At 43.5% G+C, this 23,341-nt stretch overlaps 2 protein-coding genes across 3 annotated transcripts in view; both read right to left on the bottom strand.

The window, feature by feature from the left end:
* The window catches only part of LOC125880938 (dynein regulatory complex protein 1-like), a 480,097-nt gene that overhangs the window by 123,751 nt on the left and 333,005 nt on the right, over positions 1-23,341 (bottom strand). The window lies entirely within an intron of this gene.
* On the bottom strand, positions 18-23,242 carry kiaa0895l. Of its 2 annotated transcripts, XM_049563911.1 has the most exons (7): positions 20,111-23,242; positions 16,653-17,433; positions 16,432-16,575; positions 13,040-13,172; positions 6,843-7,148; positions 6,342-6,439; positions 18-3,945 (listed from the first exon to the last, which is right to left on the bottom strand). In XM_049563911.1, exons 2-7 carry the CDS (start codon positions 17,388-17,390, stop codon positions 3,784-3,786), a joined length of 1,581 nt encoding a protein of 526 aa, XP_049419868.1. In that variant the 5' UTR covers positions 17,391-17,433; positions 20,111-23,242; the 3' UTR covers positions 18-3,783. The 2 variants fall into 2 exon arrangements, with proteins under 2 accessions (XP_049419868.1, XP_049419876.1); XM_049563919.1 differs by lacking the exon at positions 20,111-23,242 and having other exon boundaries at positions 16,653-20,101.

A 23,341-nucleotide genomic window follows, 5' to 3' on the forward strand; every position in this document is an offset into this window, starting at 1 on the left:
ACTACCAGCCGCCCTACGGTCCAGACAGCAGCAGTGGAAAGTAACCAAGTACACTTACTTTAGACACTGTACTTACCCTGCGCACTTTGTCTTTGGTGAGAGTGCCCAAAGTAAAAGTGTGCATTCTGCATAATGGTTCCTTTCAGAGTATTTTAGACCTCCTAAGGTTTTTCCCATCTTATGGACACAAACATTCTCCAGGTGAGTTAAAGAAAAACAAAAATGACCATTTGTTTATCGATTATTTACCACACATTACATTTAATTCCTAAAGAAATCTTTGTCTCCACAGACAACAGAGAATCCAAAACAGGTGAACAGTCTTGATGAATTAAAGTAAACGCCCTGCGTGCACAGCCATTTTCACAAAAACATTATGATTTAAAAAACAAAAGTTTGAGCTGTCAAATAAAAGCATGTGCTTGGGCACGCTCAAGTGTTTTAAATCGTAATGTTTTAGTGTAAATGCATGTGTTTGTGAAGTGCTGATCATACGACTGGATAAATGAGACCTGGATTATACTGCACGAGCTGTGTGAGAGTCTAACACCTTTTGGATTCTCCGTTCACTGTTAAGACATGAGAGAAAAACAAAGTTTTCTTCAATTCACAGTAAGACGCGACGAGTAACTGACACACATATGTATATTATATTCGGGTGAAGTATTCCTTGGGGTTTGTCTGCAGTGTTTGTTTCGGTGTTTCATGAAACAGACCACAGAGCTCAGTAAGTGTGTGTACTTTTTAATAAATAAACTGGAACTTCAAGGTGTTTTCCAGAACATAAAACACTTGTGCAACATTCGTGCGTTACAAATAGGTGCATTCGTTTAGGCGAATCCAGGCCGAAGGTTTGAGGTCAGCAGACGACCACCTGCTCAAATTTAAAACCTTTATCTGCTCACCAAATGGCTGAGACTGTAAACACAGCAGAGTTCACTTCAATTACACATTAATCTTCAAATCTCAAGTATTTAAAATGCATCACTGAATTCACATTTTGGTCAAGTGGTTTTTGTTGTAAGTTTAAAAACTGGAACTAGTGGTGACGTTCAGCCGTTTGCTCTGCTCACAGACGGCTTGGACCAAAATGAATGCCCCCGCTGACATCTGAAGTTTAAGTGTCAAACACAGTAAAAAGCAGCCTACAAACACACGGCTAGCTACAGCAGATGAGCTCTACACCCATCGAAGGCACGCCCACAACACCCCCGCTTCCCCCCCGCAGCCAGTGACTCGTGTCGGGGTGAGGAATCACGACGACTGGCTGCTCCTCAAAGAGCCCAACTGTGAATTCAAAAAGCCACTTTGGCATTTTGTCTACATGTTAAAGGAACAGCTGTACGATTTGGGAAATGAGCTCATTCACTTTCTGGCAGAGAGTCGGAGGAAAAGATCGACACGACTTTCATATGAAGCTACGACAAAGATTGGAAACGTGAAAACAGCCTGGCTCTGTCCAAAATGTGAAATCTCTTTATGACAGTTATGCTCCCCCCTCCTTAATAACTGTCACTGTGCCTTTACAGTGGCTTCATGTTCTCACACAGCACATACACAGTTTAAAAATGATGTTTGCAGGTTAACGTGTCTGACAGGTGAGTAAAGTTAGCATGTGTGAGCAGTTTGCTTATCTACACATGCACTTCTCCCTGGAAGTGCATGTGTAATAATAAACGACTGTTTACCTACGCAGACCGACACAGTTTAAACTACAAGTCATGGAAATGAGGCAAAACATGGAAAATTTTTGAAAATGACTTTGTTAAAATGTGTGTGAACCCTGAAAGTTGGAGGTTTGAATCATCCAAGACCCCTCAGTCGACTGAGCTTGCTTTAAGTTGAGCAGTCCAGGGTTTTTTTGTGTGTGTTGGTTTTGCGACTCAGTGTGCTGTTCAGCGTCCTTATGGGGATGTTTTGGTCCCCAGACTTTGCTGCGGAGTGAACGCTCTTGACTTTGGTACAGACAGCTGCGGACACGCAGGCAGCAGCACAGAGGAGGAGAAACTAAATAAGATTATCTTCTCATCTGCTTGGAGGTGGTGAATTTACAGCTCTGCAGTGTCTGCGCCGTCGTTAGCGCAGTTAGCTTGTTTACTGTATTCGTATTAAACAGCCAAATCTGATTCAACCTGACATAATTCGGGTACAGCCCTACAATCCTGCTATCAGTTTTTTCACAGTTGAAGTTTGTCCAGACAGCGAGCTGCACAGGTTCTTCCCAAACTCCTCGACATCCTTGTCAAAAGTTACTTTACATGGAAAGTAGAAAATGATGCATGTCTTTAGACAGCTGTCATTTAAACGCTTCTCGTATTGTAATGAGACATCACCACAGTAATGGCGACTTGTTCACTTCCAGTACTTCCCTGGATTAATGTGTAAGAGCCCCGTACATGCACATGTAGCTTCAACACTGGCTGCATAGTTAAGAGTTTCTACGCTACAATAGGGATTAGCCGACTATCTACTGTTGTTTTTTCAGACAGAGATGTTGTCTACATCAAACAGGCCCGCGGGAAGTACACTGGACTTTGGAGCCAATGATATTGATGCAAAACGTGTATCTACCACTTCCTGTTCTGTCACGTGATACACTGGGGCCCAAAAAGACTCTTCCCCACAGATTTAAACTGTGAACCAGACGTCTGTAAATTAGTGGATACATTTTTTTGAGCGTCTCATCCCTCCCCAGAGTGACTCATTGCACTATCGGGATTTGATCCATTCAATCCGATGACATTTCTTTAGTCTAGAGGAGTCTAAATCATCTCAACCCCATTTAAGTTAGTGGAGCACTAAACTGGAGGTTCGCTGCTCGGCCAGCGAAGCATCTCGTGTGCCTGCTCTATGGGCCCCTGAGAGCAGAAGTCATTTTACATCCAGGGCCCCGCCTCCAATGTGGTATCCAGGTCTCTTTCTAAATCCACACACCGAACAGACAGATTTGAGCGTGTCATCTAACCTCCTGCACAAAAGCTATTAAGCACATTTCCCAAAGCGTCCGAACTGTGTCCCTTTAACGCAGCAAAAGAAGGTTTGGTTTCTGCAGAGGGGGGAGCTCGGGGACGGGGTCACATCACAGTAGCATACTGATATGAAAAGACCACCAAGGACACTGTTAAGACAGAAACAACACAGCTGATTATCTGCTCAATAACACTGATAATTAAAAAATCCTCCCGGGGAACGTTTGAATACTTGACTGAGTCCTCTGGCACTTGATATCGTAAAGATTCTCGGTCTCAGTTCGGACTTCCCCAGGTTTTTGAAATGTCCTTGGTGTCCTTTTTTTTAAAATGCAAACAATCTAAGGCATAAAAACACAAATAAAAATGTATAAAGCTAAAACCAGAGACATTCAGTTTGTTCTCTCAAAGTAAAAAAACTTAAATAATTGCATAAATAAAGCATGTGATTATGTTTGAATCTGTACGAGACATGTTAGCAGTGTACAGGCGCAGTGATTATGTATGAGTCGACATATATAATGTTGGTTACATCGTAGAGTTGCAGTATTGAGGTAACTTCATAGTAGGAGTAAAGGCGAGGAGGAGGAGGGACATGCATTGGACGAAAGTGAAGATGTAGATAGAGGTGTTAGTGTGTACGTCCCTTTTTGTTCGTCTCATTCAAGTTTTACAAAAAAAGAATCGCTCAAATGAAGCATCGATAATACTGGATGTTTTTAAGTGACATTGAACGCACCACGTGTTACAGTCTTTGTACCTCCAGCTCTTCTTCTTCTTCTTGGGTTCAGGTGGTGCAAGGGAGGGGGGGGGGTCAGGGCAGCAGGTCTTGCAGCGTTGAATCGTCCAGCTCGTTGACGGCGACGATGTGATCCAGGTGCTGCAGGTAACGCTCCTGGTCACGCATGAAGTGCGGGATTCTGGTACGTTGGAGGACGGCGAAGTGACGCAGCCTCTCCACGTCCTCGAAAGACACCTGAAGAAGAAAAGAGTGCATCAGTGGAGAGAAACAACTGCTGGACACACAGACGTTTACCTTCATACAATTATCCATGTTCCAGTATGTACTGAGAAAGTTCTCCTTCTTAAGCTAAATTAACTCTTTAAAAACTCTCCTGGATCAGCTGGAAAAGTCACAAAGCTGAAAACAGGCTGTTGCATTTGAACTTTAACTTCAGTAAAGGATCTGAATACTTCTTCTTCTTCTGCTGTCTGTGTGCACCCTGAAAGAGTTACTCATCATTCCTCTGTAAAGATCTCTTCCTACAGTGACCACAGTGTTCAGAGATGGTGACAAAATCCACAATGACTCTTTCTGTGTGTTCCAGTACCCATCCCACCATACTCTACAGTATGTCAGAAAAAGATTTAGTATTCAAATGCAATATGCCAAAAACTACATCTACATCAGGTCCAATCTTGGAGTATGCAAGCCAGCATGCTTTTCTGGCTGTTCTGACCCACAATCCTCTGCGTGGTATTACAGTATTACTTTAAAACCAAACTAAACGACTACAGAGACACAAAACAACCAGAGAAGACAATAAACTACCCAAAAGACACACAAAACAACTACAAAAAGACAAAAAAATATCTACAAAAAGGGGCAAAACAACCAAAGAAGACAATACAATATCTTTAAGACACAGAAAATGACGACAAAAAAGGGGCACAACAAGCACAAAGCAACACAAAATGGCCAAAAAAAGACTAAATGACCTCAAAGACACATAAATCAAGAGACAAAGAGACAAAAAACTAACTACAAAAAGGGGCACAACAATGAGACACAAAACATCTGCAAAAATAACACTAAATGAGCTCAAAGACACAAAACGACTACAAAGACACACAACATAACAAAAAAGAAATGCACAACAACAAAAAATAAGCTAAATTATAGCTGCTGCGCAGCGATGGGTCGGGTCCGGGCATTTTTAGGCAATTTTGAGCAACAAGCAGAAGAATTGGAAGACATTTAGGAATTTAGCAGCACAATCTGCCTTTTGCATCAGCTGAGGCTTGAACTCACAACCTCTGAGACTAAGAATCAGTTTCTATCTCACTGAGCTAATTAGTCAGTGACAATTCATGTGTAGCTTCACAAACTGACTAAGCCAGACGTGCAGGTTTAGCAGCCGTCCATGCATGGAAAAGCAGATTTCAAACCACTGTAAAAAATTCAGTTATCAAAACAAAAATCTGAAAATACACATATTGCATCTAGACAGCATGGAGATGTTGGTAATTTATTTTAACAATGATTGATTTGCTCCATAAGTGAAAAACTGATGTTTAAAATTGTCATTTTTACATTGACTCCAATTGTTCACATTAGAGCAAAATTCAAAATGCTGTCAAAAATTCAGTTTTTGAGATAAAATTCTGAAATTTGCCACACATCATCTACCATGACTCTAGAATTTTGTCATTTTTTCATGAACATTGAAGATTTATTTAGCAAGAATTTGCAGGTACAGTACTGTTTACAGTCAAACATTTTGATAAATCAAAAATCTGAGAAACATAGTTTGTGTAGGACAGTCTGAAGATGCTCTGTAGCAAGTTTGGTGTCAACTGAGCAAAAATTGTGAGAGGAAACAGGTTTAAGAAGTTTTACAGTTTTTGAAAAAAACAGAGTGATGAACTTCATAATTTTTAATAGGTTTAAATGTACAAAAGTTTCTTCAGTATTGGGGCTACTGTTTGATCAAAGTTGTGAAGTTGTAGCACGTATGGTTGATTTGTTATGAATTTTCAAAGTTTTGAACTTTAGACGCTTGCTGTAGCGCCACCATCAGGACTATTGGCTTGAGTTTACAGCTGAGGATATCTGGCATGAGACTGGACCTTTGTGCAAAGTTTGGTGAGTTTTCACCCATGGGAAGTATGATTTCCTCAGAAGAAGAAGACGAAGACGAAGAAGAAGAAGAAGACCTAGGATTACAACAGTGTCCTGGCAGCTTAGCGGCTTGGACCCTAACAACTATAAAGTCTGTGTCTTGCTCCTGTGTTGGAGAGGTGATGGGGCCTTTTGCATATCTGTGTCCAGGGGCCCAGTGTCTGATAATTGGCTCCTGCCTGCAGAGGGCAGTATGATCCCACTGAGCTCAGACCAGACACGTCCCTCTGAGTCAGTGCTTAGTTTATAACACTTCTAAACCAGCAGATGAGACGTTCACATGGTTCAGTTATTTCTGATATTTTTCATACTGCACTGATTTATCTCGTTCTCCTGATGTTGTTCTTTATGTTTGACTATTCCCAGAAGTTCTTGCTGCACTTCATGGTTTTGTATTTTCATGTTCACCTGTGAAACACCTCTAACAAAGGCTCATACCATCATGATGATCTGAAGGAGTCCACACTGACCTTTCCCAAAGAGGTCAACATCTTGAAGTCGATGTTCCTTCGGTGTCGCAGGATTCGGAGGATCCCGTCCAGGTAAACCTGATCTTTACTGAAGCAGCCTGAGACAGAAACACACGACACACAGGAAGCGTCAAAATAAAAGGCATCACTGACGAGGACGAGGACAGTTTGAGTTTGTTTCACTCACTAAAACCTGCTGATTTTACTTTTATAACAGACAAAAGATCAGCTGATGAAAATATTTATAACCTCATCCAGGTTTTGTTTTGTTTGTTTGTAGTTTAACTTACAGTCCTTATTCTCCCAAAGAGACACTCTAATCAAGCCCGACCCAAAGACAAGGCAGTTAGTACAGATACAATATTTACGCATCATAAATTCTGAGATTTCTCTCATTAAAAACTGGAAAGAATCCACTAACCATCCAGGTGACTCTGTTAGCCATCTGTGTATCTGTGTGTGTGTGTGTGTGTGTGTGTGTGTGTGTGTGTGTGCGCTCACCGGGCTGTGAGGTGTCCGTCTGTCCCCTCTTGGCTCTCAGGCAGTACTCCCAGCGGACGTCCGGGTCCTGGACGAAGCGAGCGATGTGGCTGAAGAGCCGGCTGAAGCTCATGCTGGTGGCGTGGTACACCGTGTAGTAGAGCAGCGCTGCGCGCCACAGGTAGGGCTGTTTCCGTAGCAACACGCTGTGCAGGCTGGCCAGGCCCTCCTCCGTGGGATTGGCCGGTTTGAGGCCGAACTGCTTCCTGCCCTCAGTGGACGCCCATGGCTGCAGGTTGTTGTTTACCCCGCGCAGGTAATGTGTACCTGAGGAGACCATCAATCAATCATTCATTCATTCATTCATTCATTATCTGTAACTGCTCCAACCCGCCCACGGGCTGCGGGGGGGCCGGAGCCTATCCCAGCTGACACTGGGCGAGAGGCAGAGCACACCTTGGACAGGTCGCCAGACGGTCACAGGGCTGACACATCAAGTGCATCTCAAGTCTCTTTATTGTCACTTCATCGCTCCCTCGCTCCTCCAGCTTCGCTTGAACCACAAGTTGTCCTGGTGCTTCATTTTGAAGACAGTCTCAAAGCTCTTAATCCTACTCTGCACTACTCTGAGGAGTGAGGATCAAAAATCACCACTCACTTCTTTCCTTCTGGTTATGAAGATGCAGACATGTGTGACCCAAATCTCACATTTACCAACTTAACTTTCTGCTGAAGACGTAACATGTGAGGCGATTCTCTGATGTTCTGCATGACAGCGGGGGTTAACTGTTGTGCACAACATACGACTTTGTGGTTGAACACAAAAAACGTTGTGTCAATGGATGGACCTGTGTTTATATACCATTTTTCTAGTCTCTGACCACTCTGAGTGCTTTATACTACGGATCACACTCATCCATTTACACACACATTAACTGGTGGTGGAGGCTACCAGACAACGAGTCCACTGGTCCCACAGTTAAATCCATTCAGCATCATACCTGCACTGGATCATGTTGTTGAGCTAGTTTGCTGTCTCTGTCATGTAGCTGTCTGTTAGTCACTCACTCTACAGCAGGAAACGACACTTCAAAATAAAAGCTCTGTGTCGGAAATTCACTGTACTTCAAAATAAAGTGCAAACTTGATGTTTGTGAATCACTTGCTGTCAGTGTTAATATTGACAGTTATTTTAGATTCAGTCTGAGTCTCGAGACGAAAACGTTTTAGTCACATTTAGTCATTTGTACCCTTGGTAGTTTTAGTCGAAAAAAAATTCTTGGTTTTTTTTTTTGTTTGTTTTTTATCTTTAAACTCATCCAGTGAGGATAATTCATGGATCATAAATTATAATCAAGGTGACAGGTTGTATAAAAATTTAGACATTTTCTTTCTACAACTACAAATAATCTCTGCACACTTACAAACTGTCATTTCCCCAGCATTAACGGCTGCCGCTGCTCCGCTCTGACTGTTCTGCTAGCTACTGAAACATCCTGGTGCAGACTATTTACTGGAGTTTACCAGCCTGTCGCTCATGCTGCATTTGAAGATATTTTGGAACGGCTTCTCATGGCTTTCAATGTCCGACAGTCCATCACTAACGTTTTTCATCACATCTCGTCAACAAACATGAAACATAGATTTCGGTTTTATTATCAAGATCTATTTGTAGCTCGTCATCATCTCACTTTTGTCATCGAAAATAAGACTGATTATATATATTTCTTATATATTTTTTCTCAGAAAAACTGCCATGAACGATCCTAAAAACAAAACAAACAAAAAAAACGATCCTGGAGGGACTGGTCTTTGTGCATGAGGGGATTTTATCACGCTGAAACAGGAGAAGGACAAACACCAACCACTGACATGTTAGAAACACACCATTGTCTATAAGATCATTGTATGCTGCAGCGTAAAGATTCTCCCTCAGGGGCCCGCAGCAGGAGAAACTGGGACACTAAATGTACATAACATTCACTCTCTTGTGTCCTTGTCACATTTAAGAAGTGAGAACACACAAAGGAGTCACTGAGGGAACGAGACGTCCCACCCTCTGAGGGGACATGTCCAGTGTCTCCATACTGCACAGCTGGATCGTGTGTCAGAGGGCGCCATGCTAACCTGCAGTATCATATGATCCTGGGGTCTGTATGTGAAAAGATCGTGTGATGTCATGTTCCAACAATGATGGTGCACAGTTACCACTGAGACCTTTACTTTACAATGAGCCTCTCAGATTTACTGACGTGGCCTTACTTTGTATAGATTTTATTAAATTTGTTTACTTAATTTCCTGTGATGGGACAAACAAATAGAGAATGTCAAACGGGAAGTTTTCCACTACAGAAGTTTTGCATCCACGTCATAGTCATAAAGAACAACCCCAGGTTTCTTTTCAGCACTGTAGCCAGGCTGACTGAGAGTCAGAGCTCTATTGAGCCTTGTATTCCCTTAGCCCTTAGCAGTAATGATTTTATGAGTTTTTTTAATGACAAAATTCTAACTATTAGAGGCAAAATTCATGACCTCCTGCCCTCAGATAGTACCTATCTAACCTCAAACACAGCTGTAAAACCTAATATATATTTAAATTGCTTCTCCCCAATTTCTCTTCAAGAACTGACCGCATTGATTTCTTCATCCAAATCATCAACGTGTCTCTTAGACCCCATCCCAACTAGACTACTTAAGGAGGTCTTTCCTTTAGTTAACACTCATATATTAGATATGATCAATATATCCTTATTAACAGGCTATGTACCACAGTCTTTTAAGGTAGCTGTAATTAAACCTCTACTAAAAAAGCCCACCCTGGATCCAGAGGTGTTAGCCAACTATAGACCAATATCTAATCTTCCCTTTATGTCAAAGATCCTTGAGAAAGTAGTCGCAGACCAGCTGTGTGATTTTCTCCATGATAATAATTTATTTGAGGAATTTCAGTCAGGATTTAGAGTGCATCATAGCACTGAGACAGCTCTAGTTAAAATTACAAATGACCTTCTGATTGCTTCAGACAAAGGACTCGTCTCTGTACTTGTTTTATTAGATCTTAGTGCGGCGTTTGACACAATTGACCATCAAATTCTACTGCAGAGACTGGATCACTTAATTGGCCTAAAAGGTTCTGTACTGAGCTGGTTTAAATCTTATTTATCTGATCGTTTTCAATTTGTTGACGTTCGCAATGAACCATCCTTACGTACTAAAGTTTGTTTTGGAGTTCCGCAAGGCTCTGTGCTCGGACCAATCCTGTTTACTCTATATATGCTTCCTTTAGGTAACATCATTAGAAATCACTCTATAAATTTCCATTGTTATGCGGATGTTGTATTTATCGATAAAGCCAGAAGAAATTAATCAATTAACTAAACTCCATAACTGCCTTAAAGACATAAAAACTTGGATGAGCACCAATTTCCTGATGTTAAATTCAGACAAAACTGAAGTTATTGTTCTTGGCCCCAAACAACTCAGAGACTCTTTATCTGATGACACAGTTTCTCTAGATGGCATTGCTCTGGCCTCTAGCACTACCGTAAGAAACCTCGGAGTAATATTTGATCAAGATTTGTCTTTTAATTCTCATTTAAAACAAACCTCACGGACTGCATTTTTTCATCTGCGTAATATTGTGAAAATTAGGCCTATCCTGACCTGAAAAGATGCAGAAAAATTGGTCCACGCTTTTGTTACCTCAAGGCTGGATTACTGTAACTCTCTATTATCAGGCAGCTCTAGTAAGTCCTTAAAAACTCTCCAGCTAATTCAGAATGCAGCAGCACGTGTACTAACAGGAACTAATAAACGCGATCATATCTCTCCTGTTTTAGCTTCTCTGCACTGGCTCCCTGTAAAATCCAGAATTGAATTTAAAATCCTACTGTTAACTTATAAAGCTCTAAATGGTCAAGCTCCGTCACATCTTAGAGAGCTCATAGTGCCATATTATCCCACCAGAACACTGCGCTCTGAGAACGCAGGGTTACTCGTGGTCCCTAAAGTCTCCAAAAGTAGATCAGGAGCCAGAGCCTTCAGCTATCAGGCTCCTCTCCTGTGGAATCATCTTCCTGTTACGGTCCGGGAGGCAGACACCGTCTCCACATTTAAGACTAGACTTAAGACTTTCCTCTTTGATAAAGCTTATAGTTAGGGCTGGCTCAGGCTTGCCCTGTACCAGCCCCTAGTTAGGCTGACTTAGGCCTAGTCTGCCGGAGGACCCCCCTATAATACACCGGGCTCTCTCACTCTCACTCTCACTCTCACTCTCACTCTCTTTCTCTCTCTGTCTCATTGTGTCATATGGATTACTGTTAATTTATTATGCTGATCTGTTCTGTACGACATCTATTGCACGTCTGTCCGTCCTGGAAGAGGGATCCCTCCTCAGTTGCTCTTCCTGAGGTTTCTACCGTTTTTTTTTCCCCGTTAAAGGTTTTTTTTGGGGAGTTTTTCCTGATCAGCTGTGAGGGTCTTAAGGACAGAGGGATGTCGTATGCTGTAAAGCCCTGTGAGGCAAATTGTGATTTGTGATATTGGGCTTTATAAATAAAATTGAATTGAATTGAATTAATTCACAGACTGCTGAACATCACAGTGACATCTAGAGAGTGTAACGTCCAGCTCAGACCAAAGATTCAAGCTAAAAGTGCAGCGGTGTGAACTGGCCGGTCTGAGCTCAACTCAAGCCGGCTGATGGTGTCACCTCTCTTTGAAATCCCTCTTAAAACAGATTTTTTTCACGGTCTGTGTCTGTGGATCACTTCTTAAAACCTTATCCATAAATCAGTGTCTTTACTTTTAATTTATTGATTGTTTTATTTATTTTATTTTAAATATACACATGTAGCTCCTTTTACCCAGTGTAGTGTAACTTTTAAACTTTTTTTCATGTTTTTATCATCATTTACCATTTTCTAAAAGCTTGTTTCTGTTGACATCCTAAGATCATCAAGAGGTGTAAGAAGCATCACTCGATGACATCACTCGAGGACTGTGAGTGTTTCTGTAGTTCAACAAAAGAGTGAACAGAAGAAGATTCATCGCTCAGCAGCAGACGCAGCGTTTCTTGTTTTCACAAGCTATTTATAAAAACACTGGGTCATATCTTACACCTGGCACAAAGTGCAACACACCTGTCATTCCTACTTTCAGACCGACACAGGTGTCGTTTTCGCGGCCAGTGCCAACTTTGTGGAAGTGGCAGATGTACTCGTGCCCGTCTGTGCACCCACAGGTGTGTAGGTCATAACATGAGGCGTGGTCAGGAACATTTTTGTATTTGTAAGGCAGCAGAAAGAGACTGACTGATAAAAACCTGGTCTAAAGTCAGAGAACGGTGAAGTGTTTTGCTGCTGTTTAAAGCACAATATCCAGATGGTAACATGTGACTACGTAGGCGGGTTCACAACGTGCCTACACTCTGCTTGTTACACACACAGAGATGCACAGGTGGGTGAAATATTCTGCAAAATGTGAACGTAGGTACCTAGACCCTGGGTGTGTTCAGACAGTCCTCTTAAATGTGGGCGGGGTTGTTGTCACTCCACTCACTGCTCCGTCCAGCACTCGCTGTATTTCCTCATCAGCGGTGACACAGATGGAAGTCTGCACCTGGTTTATCGTCCACAGAACGAGGCTGCACGCCCACATTTTCACAACAAAATAGAACAGGCTGCAGTGAGAGTCTCTCTCCATGGGATATTTCAAAATAGCAGCTTTGTGCATTTAGTCCTTCTCAGGCAAGCTCAGGGGTTTAGTGTTGCTGTAGCCCACAGGAAGTGAGGATTAGAATATATGACCTTCACATAATCCGCTCCAAATCAATCTATATTTTTAAAGTCATTACTAAAAGTGTGTGTCATATAAAAACTAAAGTGATGGTCAAAGTTGTCACAGTGAAATTTAAGGTGTGCTGATGGATTCACGTCATCAACTCATGCATTGAGTAACTAATTGAGTAAGTCTTTAATTTCAATGTTAGTTTGGTACCTCCTGCATATTTTCTTCCTCTCCTTTCTCTTCCTCTTTTGTTCTTCTATCATATCAACATATTTAGAACCAAAGACAAACCCAAATGGCCTCCGATCTGATAAAATGCTGCTGAACTCTGCAGATCCGGTCACTGAGGAAACACTGCTGTGTTGGTTGATGAATTAAATATCTGACACTTTGTTATTGATGTGTTGATGTGTGTGTGAGCTGCAGCGTACCGATCTCATGTCGCAGCATCCCCTCCAGCCAGTGCTGTCGAGCTCCGGCCAGGTTGATGGTCAGAGTGGGACGACAGCTCTCCACCACCATCACCGCCTGAGACAGCAGCTCGTCAGACAGACGCACCACCACCTGGAGACACAGACACCATCATCATCATCATCATCATCATCATCATCCTCTGACGTCCTGATTGATATTCTCTCAGTTATTCTTTGTACATTTCACTCCGACTCAACAGAGACTGAACAAACAGTTTCCACCTTTGGGAAATATTAACGTTTACACACTGCAGAGGATTTAATGGGACTGTTGTTGTGTCCCTTCACACAGTTCAGAACAAGTTTATTTAACTGTCACTCCGATCTAATCCATATACAATACACATAAAACATTTACGGTGTGCAGCAGGGTGTGTTCAGGTATCACACTTACATTTTAAACCTCGTACACACTTTGTGATACTGGGCTGTCCCGGACGAAAGATGACCAACGTGGCTCAAACACGGTGGTCTTACATCACACAGTGAGAAAGGGTCTGTTACTCTGTCACGGGGGAAATCTGAGCCGAGAGCCAGAAGGCAAAAACTGACACTCGGAGAATAAGAGGTGGGAGCTGTGGGACAGGACGACTTCACCCTTCCTTTTCTATCCGTTTGTGAAACAGGACAAATAACGTAATCTGCTGAACTCCCAAGATCTTGTTACTCATTTTCACTATACACTTAGTATGGGGTTGGTGATATGGCCCTAAAATAATATCGGGATATTTCAGGGTAGTTTATTGAAAAATATGAAAAATTAGTAAAAAATATTTTATTATTGATTTAAGAAGATAGAATTGTAACAAAATAGGTGACCTAGTTTTACAGCTTGTTTCAAGTCTTCAGTAAAAACTAAAACAATCTCTCATGTCTTTAGTTTGTGAACAACAGTAACTCAGAGTGAGACTCAGATTCTGTCACAATATTAAAAGTAAAACTAAATAAAATCTACAACAAATTACACATTTAAACAAATGTCCCCTGGGATCTATATATATAAATCAACAGGGGATTTCCTTTCACTTGAGGACACTGCGTGTGTGTGTGTGTGTGTGTGTGTGTGTGTGTGTGTGTGTGTGTTCTGTGCTGCTGTCCCTTTTCCCTCCATTATAGACCTGCCCAGGTGTGCTGCATTAGTTAACGAGGTGCAGCACACCTGGCGTGGAGGAGGTGTTTAGGAGCTCCTGTGCCAGCAGCAGGGGAGAGAGGCCTCTGGTGTGGGGCCTGCTGGTCCTGCTGGTCCTGCTGCCCTTCAGCCTGGGAGCTTTGTTGTCTGGTTTGCTTGTGTTTATGTGGTGATTTTGGATCAGTGTTGAAGTTATGTTCGCCCCATAGGGCCACCCAAGGGTGGGGCGTATCAGACACGGCGAGAGAGGAGAGACGCTGTGCTGCTGCCAGAGGAGCTGCTGAATGAGTTCCCTCTGAGCGCTAAGAGAAGTAAAACATTCAGGATGCCACAGTTTATCCCACACTACTGAAGCTGCTCCTCTTTTTGGAACCTCCAAGGAGTCGGTGATAATTTCACTTTTAGCCATGCTTGTTGTTGCCGTGGGTAACAGTGTGACGTCAATATGTCAGCAGGTTGAAGTATCAGGATATACATTTTTCATGTGATATTGAAAATTAGACCAGTATTATCGTAAACGAGGTGATATGACACACCACTACTAAAACCAACGCTGACACGGGGAGAACATGCAAACTCCACACAGAAGGGCTCCCCCACCCTGGGGTTCGAACCAGGAACCCTCCTGCTGTGAGGGGACAGTGCTATCCACTGCACCACCGTGTGAACGTCACCACGTGAGAAGCTGGAGACGCAATTTTTGGACTTTTTTGCTGCTTAATCGTCTCATTGTTTCAGCTCTACTTTAAAATGTGTTTGCTGTGCTGTATTTGTGTATCAGTGGTTACGTGTGCACGTTCAAGTGGTGCAACATCAGACAAACTGCACTGCAGGAATGTACGCAGGTGACTTCAGTAGACGCCTGCAGGGCAGAGCAGGTGGAGGGTAAACACTATCAACTGCCTCTCAGAGACGCCCTTACAGAGCCCTGAGGGAACGTTTTCATCCACTGCACCTTCGTATCTTATATCAACACGCCAACCGCTCACTGTGCTGCAGATAAAACTGACAAACAGTCGACCCAGGAAACGACTACAGATATCATTTTGCACACGTCTATCATGAGAACAAATAAAGCTTTCCTGTTATTTGACATTAGGTGCTGTTTGAAGGAGGCTCGTGCCAGCTGACGATCATATGGACTACGGATAATTGAAGAGCTGACTCCCAACTTTAAAACCATTTGTTAACTCATTGAGCAGTGAGACTAAAATCTGCCGGCATTAATTTATGTCATTTTTACAGATTTTGTTTTTAGACATATCTAAAGCTGGGGTCAGCAAAAAATCTGGAGAAGGCAAAAAAGAACTACCAGATGACCACAGGCAGTGACCCAGTGTTTCCTACACACTGATTTATTCAATCTTATTTTATTGTAGAGTTGCACATAGCTCATTCTCTCAGCCCCTCCTCACCCCGCTCTCTCTCTGTTTATCAGACAAGAATTAGCTGCTAGCCACCCCACGCTTCCTCACTTCATCCCTGCTGCTGTGGACTGCGTCACCGGGAGGAGAACGGCAGCAGCTCAGGAGTCGGACCTCAGTCGGCAGCTTTAGCAGCTTGAGTACGTCCAGCACAAACCCCCCAGCGGAGGTCGTCACAGTGGGTTGGTGGTTCGCAGCAGCACTGGGTCTAACCTATGTAACAGCAGCAACAGAAAGTTTGCTAATCCAGCAGGGACTTGGTTTTGAGCTGGCTCGATTCAGGTTGCTGTGGCCACTCTCCTTCCAGTGAGGTGGTCTGTGGCGATGGGGAGCAAGGCACTATGATTCAAGGCTCTCGCTAACGTTAGCTACATAAACGTGAACATGAATTAAATGACATATAAATCTGAACTTGAAGCTGCAGCCATGAGCCTTTAGCTCAGGTTAGCAGAAGGCTAAACTGTTAGCAACATTTTCTCTCCATCTCTGAAACACTTCGATGATACTGACACGTTTTATTTTGTTTATTGTCAGACTCTTGTTGATCAGTCCGTCCTTCTTCTGTTGCTCTACAGTGTAGACAGTTGTTGCCAAAGCTAAAATATCAACCTTCTCTGCAGGATTCTTGACCATTGGCCAGGGGCTAGACTTTCTAAAACCTAAAACTAGAGCCTAGAGGAGGTGCAGAGGTCGAGTCATTTCTGAATGTTATTAGTAACGCCTGTGCTTTTCTGTGACGAGTCAAAATGTCTGCCGTTGTCTGAGACTTGTCTCTGTGTGTGCTTCATGTCACTCACCTCCCCGACGCAGCCTTCTTTCTGCAGATATTTGCGTACAGCAGCCCAGACCTGACTTTTAGGGAGGACGCTGCCGCCTGTCACCTCCTCAAAGTTCTCATAGGAGCCAAACTTCCTCAGGACGCACTCCATGATTCCAACCGCCTGCAGGTGAAAAAAAAAAGTCATCATCATCACCATCACCATCATCTGAACTCACAGGTAGATGCCTGGTACCGTACCTGTTCGAGGAAGAGGCCTGAGCCCTCCTTGTACTTCTCCAACACACTCTTGGGCTCTGGCTGTGCGTACTCAAACTGAGGCTCGTACTTGTAGTCAGACTGGAAGAACGTCTGCTTCTCCTGCTCCAGGTTCAGAGGCCTGAGGGCGACGAGCAGACACGGCCTGGATGGTGTTGGCAGCGACCTGCTCCCCACCCCCATCCCCACCCCCTTAGCTATGTGTGGCAGGGAGGTGGCAGGTCGCATTTGCCCCTTGCCAGCCCGCAGCCCCAGGGAGTAATTAACCGAGCAGGTGCTCTCACTGCGGCGCATCCAGCCACCTGCGCCCAGGCTGGGGCTGGTCAGGCTGCGAGCCGGGGGCGAGGGGGCGGCTGAACCACTGCGCCAAGGAGGCTGCACGATCCGCCTGTCGGCCATGTGCTCCTGAGACCCTCGCAGGTGCTGAGGCGTCATCTCCAGGCTGAGGGGGCGACGGAGGGGCGGTCTGGGCGCAGCTCCACCTTTTAACAATGATGATGATGATGATGTCCTCCTCTGTGCTACCTGGCCGCTGTTTGTCTGGGCCGGGAGTCCGTTGTGGGACACCTTCTCCTTCTTGGCAACATTGCTCCTTTTGGACGGTGATCTGGGCGCTTTGGGACGATCTGCCCGAACATCTGGCTCCAACAAGCTCCTGCTGCTCCCGACACTTTCACCCTCAACCTGATCCATGAAGACTTCACCTGAGTCCAACACCATCACCACGGCCGCTCCGCCTCAACCGACGCCTCCAGCTCTGACGCTGTGGACAGAACACACACACTGATTATTGTTGTTGTTGGTGTGTTAGAGAGAAATGAATGATGTCACTCGCTGTCAGTGGAGGAACAGCAGATCCTTTACTGCTGTAAAAGAACTAAAACCACTCTGTGAAAACACTTTACTACAGGTCAAAGTCCTGCATTCAAAACCTTACTGAATTAAAAGCATGTATCAGCCAAATGTACTTAAAGTACTTTGAGTAAAAGTGTGCATGTAGCAGTAAAATGTGTTTCCCTTTTCTATCTGATGTTTTGGATGAATATTCCTGCTGCATTAATGTGTCAATTTACAGCTCTATATTTTAAGGTTGAGCTTATTTGAACTCCTCTTTATACTGCCGGGTAGTTTAATCTAAAGCGTCGCATCATATTCTATAAGATCATCATATGTTTGCAGCGTGTCTGTCCTGTGAGAACCACGTATCACTGAAAAGTCAGAAAAACAGCTTGTTTTCAGCTTTGTGACGATGCATTTTCCAGCTGATCAAAAAGGGTTTTTAAAGAGTTGATTCCGTTTAGATAGTGAAAGGCTGATTCGATGGAGGAGAATCCTGCAGAGGAAGTTGCTCTTCGAGCATTGTCAACAACTGACCACACTGCAAAGCAACCCGAAAAAGTTAGACGGACTGGTCAAACAGACAGTCTGACAATAAATGAAATAAAATGTGTTAATATCAGCAAAGTGTTTCAGAGATGGAAAGAAAATGTTGCTAATAGCTCAGCCTTTCCTGGAAATACTCAAGTAAATTACAAATACCTCCAATTTGTTCCCATCTCATCAGAGAGAAATGGTGAGCAGGTGGAAGGGTGAGCGGCCCGTCTCCAGGACACCAAACAGCCCCAGAAAAACAGCAATTTGTAACAAGAAACGTTTTTATTTAGTTTTTTTTACTGGTTTAAATCAGCTGGTCTGTTTGTTTTGGAGAGGAAGAGACCTCTGTGGGTAATTCGGCTACCAGTAAAAACCTCCTGAACGCCAGTTGCACAAAACACTTTAACTTACTAACTAACTTTTCTTCTTAAGTATAACACTGAAAGGGAAACTTAAGTAGTTTTCAATCTGGACCTCATTTATTACAGTTCTCAACCCAAGCCCAACGGGTCCCGAAAAGCCAGATGGTTTAGATCAGGTTTGGTTTTATTTATTTTTTTTAATAAATAAATAATATTAAGAAGTGAGCACTTCCTGCAGGCAGGGAGAGATGGAGAGGGGGCAGTCCGGCTCTCTGTCCTTCCATCCGGCTGCAACAGGAAGTTTCTCTGGCGCAGAAAAACAGTGTGGAGAGTCAGTGATCCACCGAGCGGGTCTATTTTCCACTGCAGACGCTTGTGCCACCACACAGCCAGTGTGTCCAGGGCCTTAGAAGCCGACTAGAGCTTTTTGGGGATGTTGGGCTTGGTTGGGCTCAAGCTCAGTATTTTATGTGATGATCTCTAAAGAACCAGGTTTGGGCTCTACTATTTTTCCATGCTTTGTGTCTCAGTGACTAACTGGGACAACTGTTTTTTACATTTGGTCCAGTATTGACTGAGAGAGATGCAGCTGCAGAACAGGCTGCAATGTAATCTTACTTAAGTGATTCCTAAAATAAGACCAAGAAAAGAGAGAAAAAAAAACTTAAGTGAGCATTTTATGGAAACCTTAAGGAGAAGACTTAAGGGTGTTTTGTGCAATCAATTTTAAGGAAACATTACCTTTGACTTTAAGGATAATCTTAACTTAAGGTTGTTTTTTTGTGCAACTGGACACTGGATCTCAAGTTATCCAAAAAAAAGCATGCTTGCAACCATGTTGACTGGCGACTTTCAGCTGAATGTGTCTGTGGTTGTCGTGGTGACAAAAACCAGGAAGAGAACACGTATAATAATGTCAAAGCACAGCTGATCTGATTTGTCTTTGATTTGTCTTGTTTGAGGAAACCAGTCGTGTACTAACACTCACTCGTGTTTTGAATCGCACTTGTGAGAAAATGTTGGAAACAGGAAAACATGCTTCACCAGGCTGAGGACATGCCAGACACCACTGGAGAAACACCGATTTGTAGCGTCAAACTGTTTTATTCTGTGTTTTTACTGGTTTAAATCAGCTGGTCTGTTTGTTTTTGACAGGAAGAGACCTCTGTGGATAATTCGGCTCCTGCTAAAGAAACATCCTGAACAGTCAGCAGTGAAGGAATTCTAAGTGGGAGAAGTTTCAGCTGGTTGCAGTCTACAATCCTCACCTCTAGTTGCCACTAAAGCCTCCACGCTGTTCCTTTAAGCACAGCACTTAGTAAATGTGTTTAGTTGCTGCTCATTGAGCCTGGTGTGTGACAGAGGAGAAACTGATCTGCTGTCAGTCACTGCTGCTGTAATGAGGTGAAGTGAATGGCAGCAGGTCAGGAACATGTGAGTGAACGTGTCTATGGAGATGAACAAACAGGAAACAGTCCATGATGTCTGAACTCCACAGGAACAAAGATCCCAACACAAAGTCAGATCCTCTAAACCTCCATGTGATCCCCGGATTAACGGGACTGATCTAACATGTATTTAAACACCGGACGAAACAACAGTCAACAGTTTAAATGCTGTCCGGAGACACGGGGACAAACAGCTGACTGTGATTCATTGTGGAGACAAAACAAACCAACGGTTCCCTCCTGAACAAACACTCACCGAGCACCGAGTCCCGGGACCTCTCTGCTGATCTCAGCCGCTTCATCCACTCATACCGGCGGCGGCAGCTCCTCACGGACCGGGGGCGGAGGACTCGGTGTGTCTTCACCGGTGACTGATGATGATGAGCGGATAGCGGTTCAGTGTTGGAGCGGGGCCTGAGGCGCCTGCCTGGGCCGGCCAGGAAGCGGCGGATGTGTTGGAAGATATGACGCGGTACGCCGCGTACGCGCGCGTCACGCTCCCATGCGTCGTTACGCACAACCCGAAAACATGGATGGGAAGATGGAATCGGATGGGATGTAATGGGATAGGACGGGATGGGATAAAATGGAAAGGAATGGAATAGGATAGGATGGGATGGAATAGGATGTAATGGGATAGGATGGGATGGGATGAGATGGGATGGGATGTAATGGGATAGGATGGGATGGGATAGGATGAGATGGGATGAGATGGGATGGGATGGGATAGGATGGGATGGGAAGTAATTGGATAGGATGGGATAAAATGGAAAGGGATGGGATGAAATAAGACGCTGACAAAACTTTTTATACAAAGAAAAAAAAGAAAAATGTACCCCTGTTTTGTTTTTGTTTTTTTTTAACACACTGGAGCTCAGTTATGCAAAAAATGGATAAAATGTTATGACAAAAAAAATTCACAGTGACATTAAATTTTGAGTTATAGGAGTTAAAGTGATAGGATTGTAGTCAGCGTGCTGCTCATGTCTGCAGGGGTCCACTCGGCCCTCTGAACATCTGAACATTAATAAATGTGAAAGTCTAGCCTGAGTGTCAGACTGAAGCTCCCAGAACCTTCAGTCTGACATGGCCTCCATTGAAGGCGATTTACAAGGGGGAGGGAATTTGATTTTTCCCTAACCAATCAGTAGAGATCAACGACTCACCCAGAATCTGACGTCATTAGTATCCATGCCTCGGGGGTGCCGAAAACAAGCAAGCATTGCCCGTTTAAAATGTCTCCGTTGTCGTGCACGCCCAGCTGCATAAATCCAGTTTAGCAGCTTCCTTAATTTGGTCCTCCACTAACGCGAGTAGTGGCAAAATACCTCGATAGCATCGTTAATGTGGTCTGTAGGATCTGTAGCGGTCGCCATTAGCGTGGCACTGATTGGCTAATCGCTAGACCCGCCCCCACCCCCAGCGTTCATTGGTCCGTCCATCATTTGGACGAGATAAATTGCAAATTCATTGCAGTATGCCAGACCACTAATGCAAGCCTCCTCAGTTGAGTGGGCGGGGTCTATGGTCTGGAACCAGGCTAGTGAAAGTCAGTAAATACAGAAAAAGATGATGAAAATATTCTTCATTCATTGTCTGTATATTTATTCTTTTTTGGCAAAATTTAAATTGATGTATTTGTTTTTCAGTTTTTAATGCACATTAATTCATTTACATATTTATTACCTACTGTCTGTCCCTTTGGGGCTTCCATACTCTTGCTCTGGTCTGGATGGACCGGACCATTTTAACTACTCAGGTTTCTTGGAGGGATGTTTTTCTGCCTTTGAGGTGGTCACATCTCACATAAAGATCATACATAATAAAATATGAACACTCTTCATCACAGAACGGGTTTCAAGTCTTAAGAGTAATGTTTATCTGTATTACAGGGACTATCTGTGGCTGTGAATGCTCCTTCTGTCCAAACAGGTCTTGAATAGATCTGAAAGTGATATCGACGTAGGTGTTCAGGGACAAAAGACTTTGTTTTGTGCTAAAGACTCTGGCAGGCATTTTCATTTTGGTGCCATCGGGCAAAAATCCCATAATAACCTTTAGGCAATTGTAATTCAAGTGCTCTGAGAGAAAACTAGACTTCAGCACCTCCTCTTGGCTCTGGTTTCAGGTTTCAGAAAATCTAGTTCGTGATGAAAGACTTCGGACAATCACAGGTTGTTTCAGCCAGAGGATGTTTCCTCTACAAATGTAGATGTGCGTGCACATTGTGGAGAAAGTTTCTGTTCCAGCATTGACAGCAACTGCCTGCACTGCAAAGCAACCCAAAAAGGAAGACAGACTTTTAAAAAAGAGTCTGAAAGAAAGTGTGAAAATAAACTAAATAAAACACACGTCAATATCAGCGAAGTGTTTCAGAGATGGAGAGAAAATGTTGCTAATAGTTTAGCCTTTTGCTAACTGGAGCCAAAGGCTCACGGCTGCAGCTTCAAATTCATGTTTGTGTGGCTAACATTAGCTTGAGCCTCGAATCACAGTGTGTCCACCGCTTCACGCTCCGCCACTACAGACCACCTCACTGAGCGGAGAGCAGGCAGCAGCTCAGGAGACTGAGCCCCAGTCAGCCCGACTCCTCGCTGGATCAGCAAACTTTCGGTTGTTGCCCTTACACAGGTTAGACCAGGTGCTGCCGCTGACCACCTGCCTGCTGTGACACCTAAAGGCTCATTTATGCTCCTTTTATGTACGAAAATGTATATGTCCGTTTCAAACGATGTTACCGTCACTGCCCACATGCTTCCATGCGCCCTTTACGTTGGCATGGATGTTAACCAATATATCCACCAGGGGGCAGACCAGAGTCAAAAGTTTATGACAACAACAAACTCAAAAGCCACCAGAGGGTAGTCACAAGGGTATTTTGATTTGGTTTCCCGTCACTGACATTGAAGTCATTTTAGAAAGACATCTATTTAGAGCCGCTGTGGACAAGAGGAACGACGGCAGCTTCAAATAACTCCTTCAGTGTACATATGGGCGTGTCAGTACTGTATTAAGATAAACTTTAAGTTATTTAATCATCAGAGTAAATGAGCAGAGTCGCTGTGTCACAAAGCAAACACCTAATATATAACTGGGGCCATTGTTCAGGTCGACTGATTACTGGATGAGATGTTTCAGGGTCTGGAACTGTTCCCTGGTTCAAACCCGACTGTTGGTCTGAACAGGACATGGATGATCATGTAACAAAGACTTGTTAAGCTTGAACTTTCTTCTTTATTGTTAGTGTCTGAAAGCAGCGTTTACACACCGCCAGCCTCCACCCACCTCTGTTATCACTGTCAGACCTACAAACACACAGAACCTGCTTAGACAAATAACACAAACTTGCTGGACTTAATCTCTGCACTGCTTTGTCCGTCCCCAGCAGAAAATCTGTCAACAGAAGCTTGTATATATATATATATATATATATATATATATATATATATATATATCTTGTATATCTATACATGCTTCATGCATACAT

This window comes from Epinephelus fuscoguttatus, linkage group LG2, assembly GCF_011397635.1.
Source record: "Epinephelus fuscoguttatus linkage group LG2, E.fuscoguttatus.final_Chr_v1".
In the NCBI taxonomy this organism is placed as follows: domain Eukaryota; kingdom Metazoa; phylum Chordata; class Actinopteri; order Perciformes; family Serranidae; genus Epinephelus; species Epinephelus fuscoguttatus.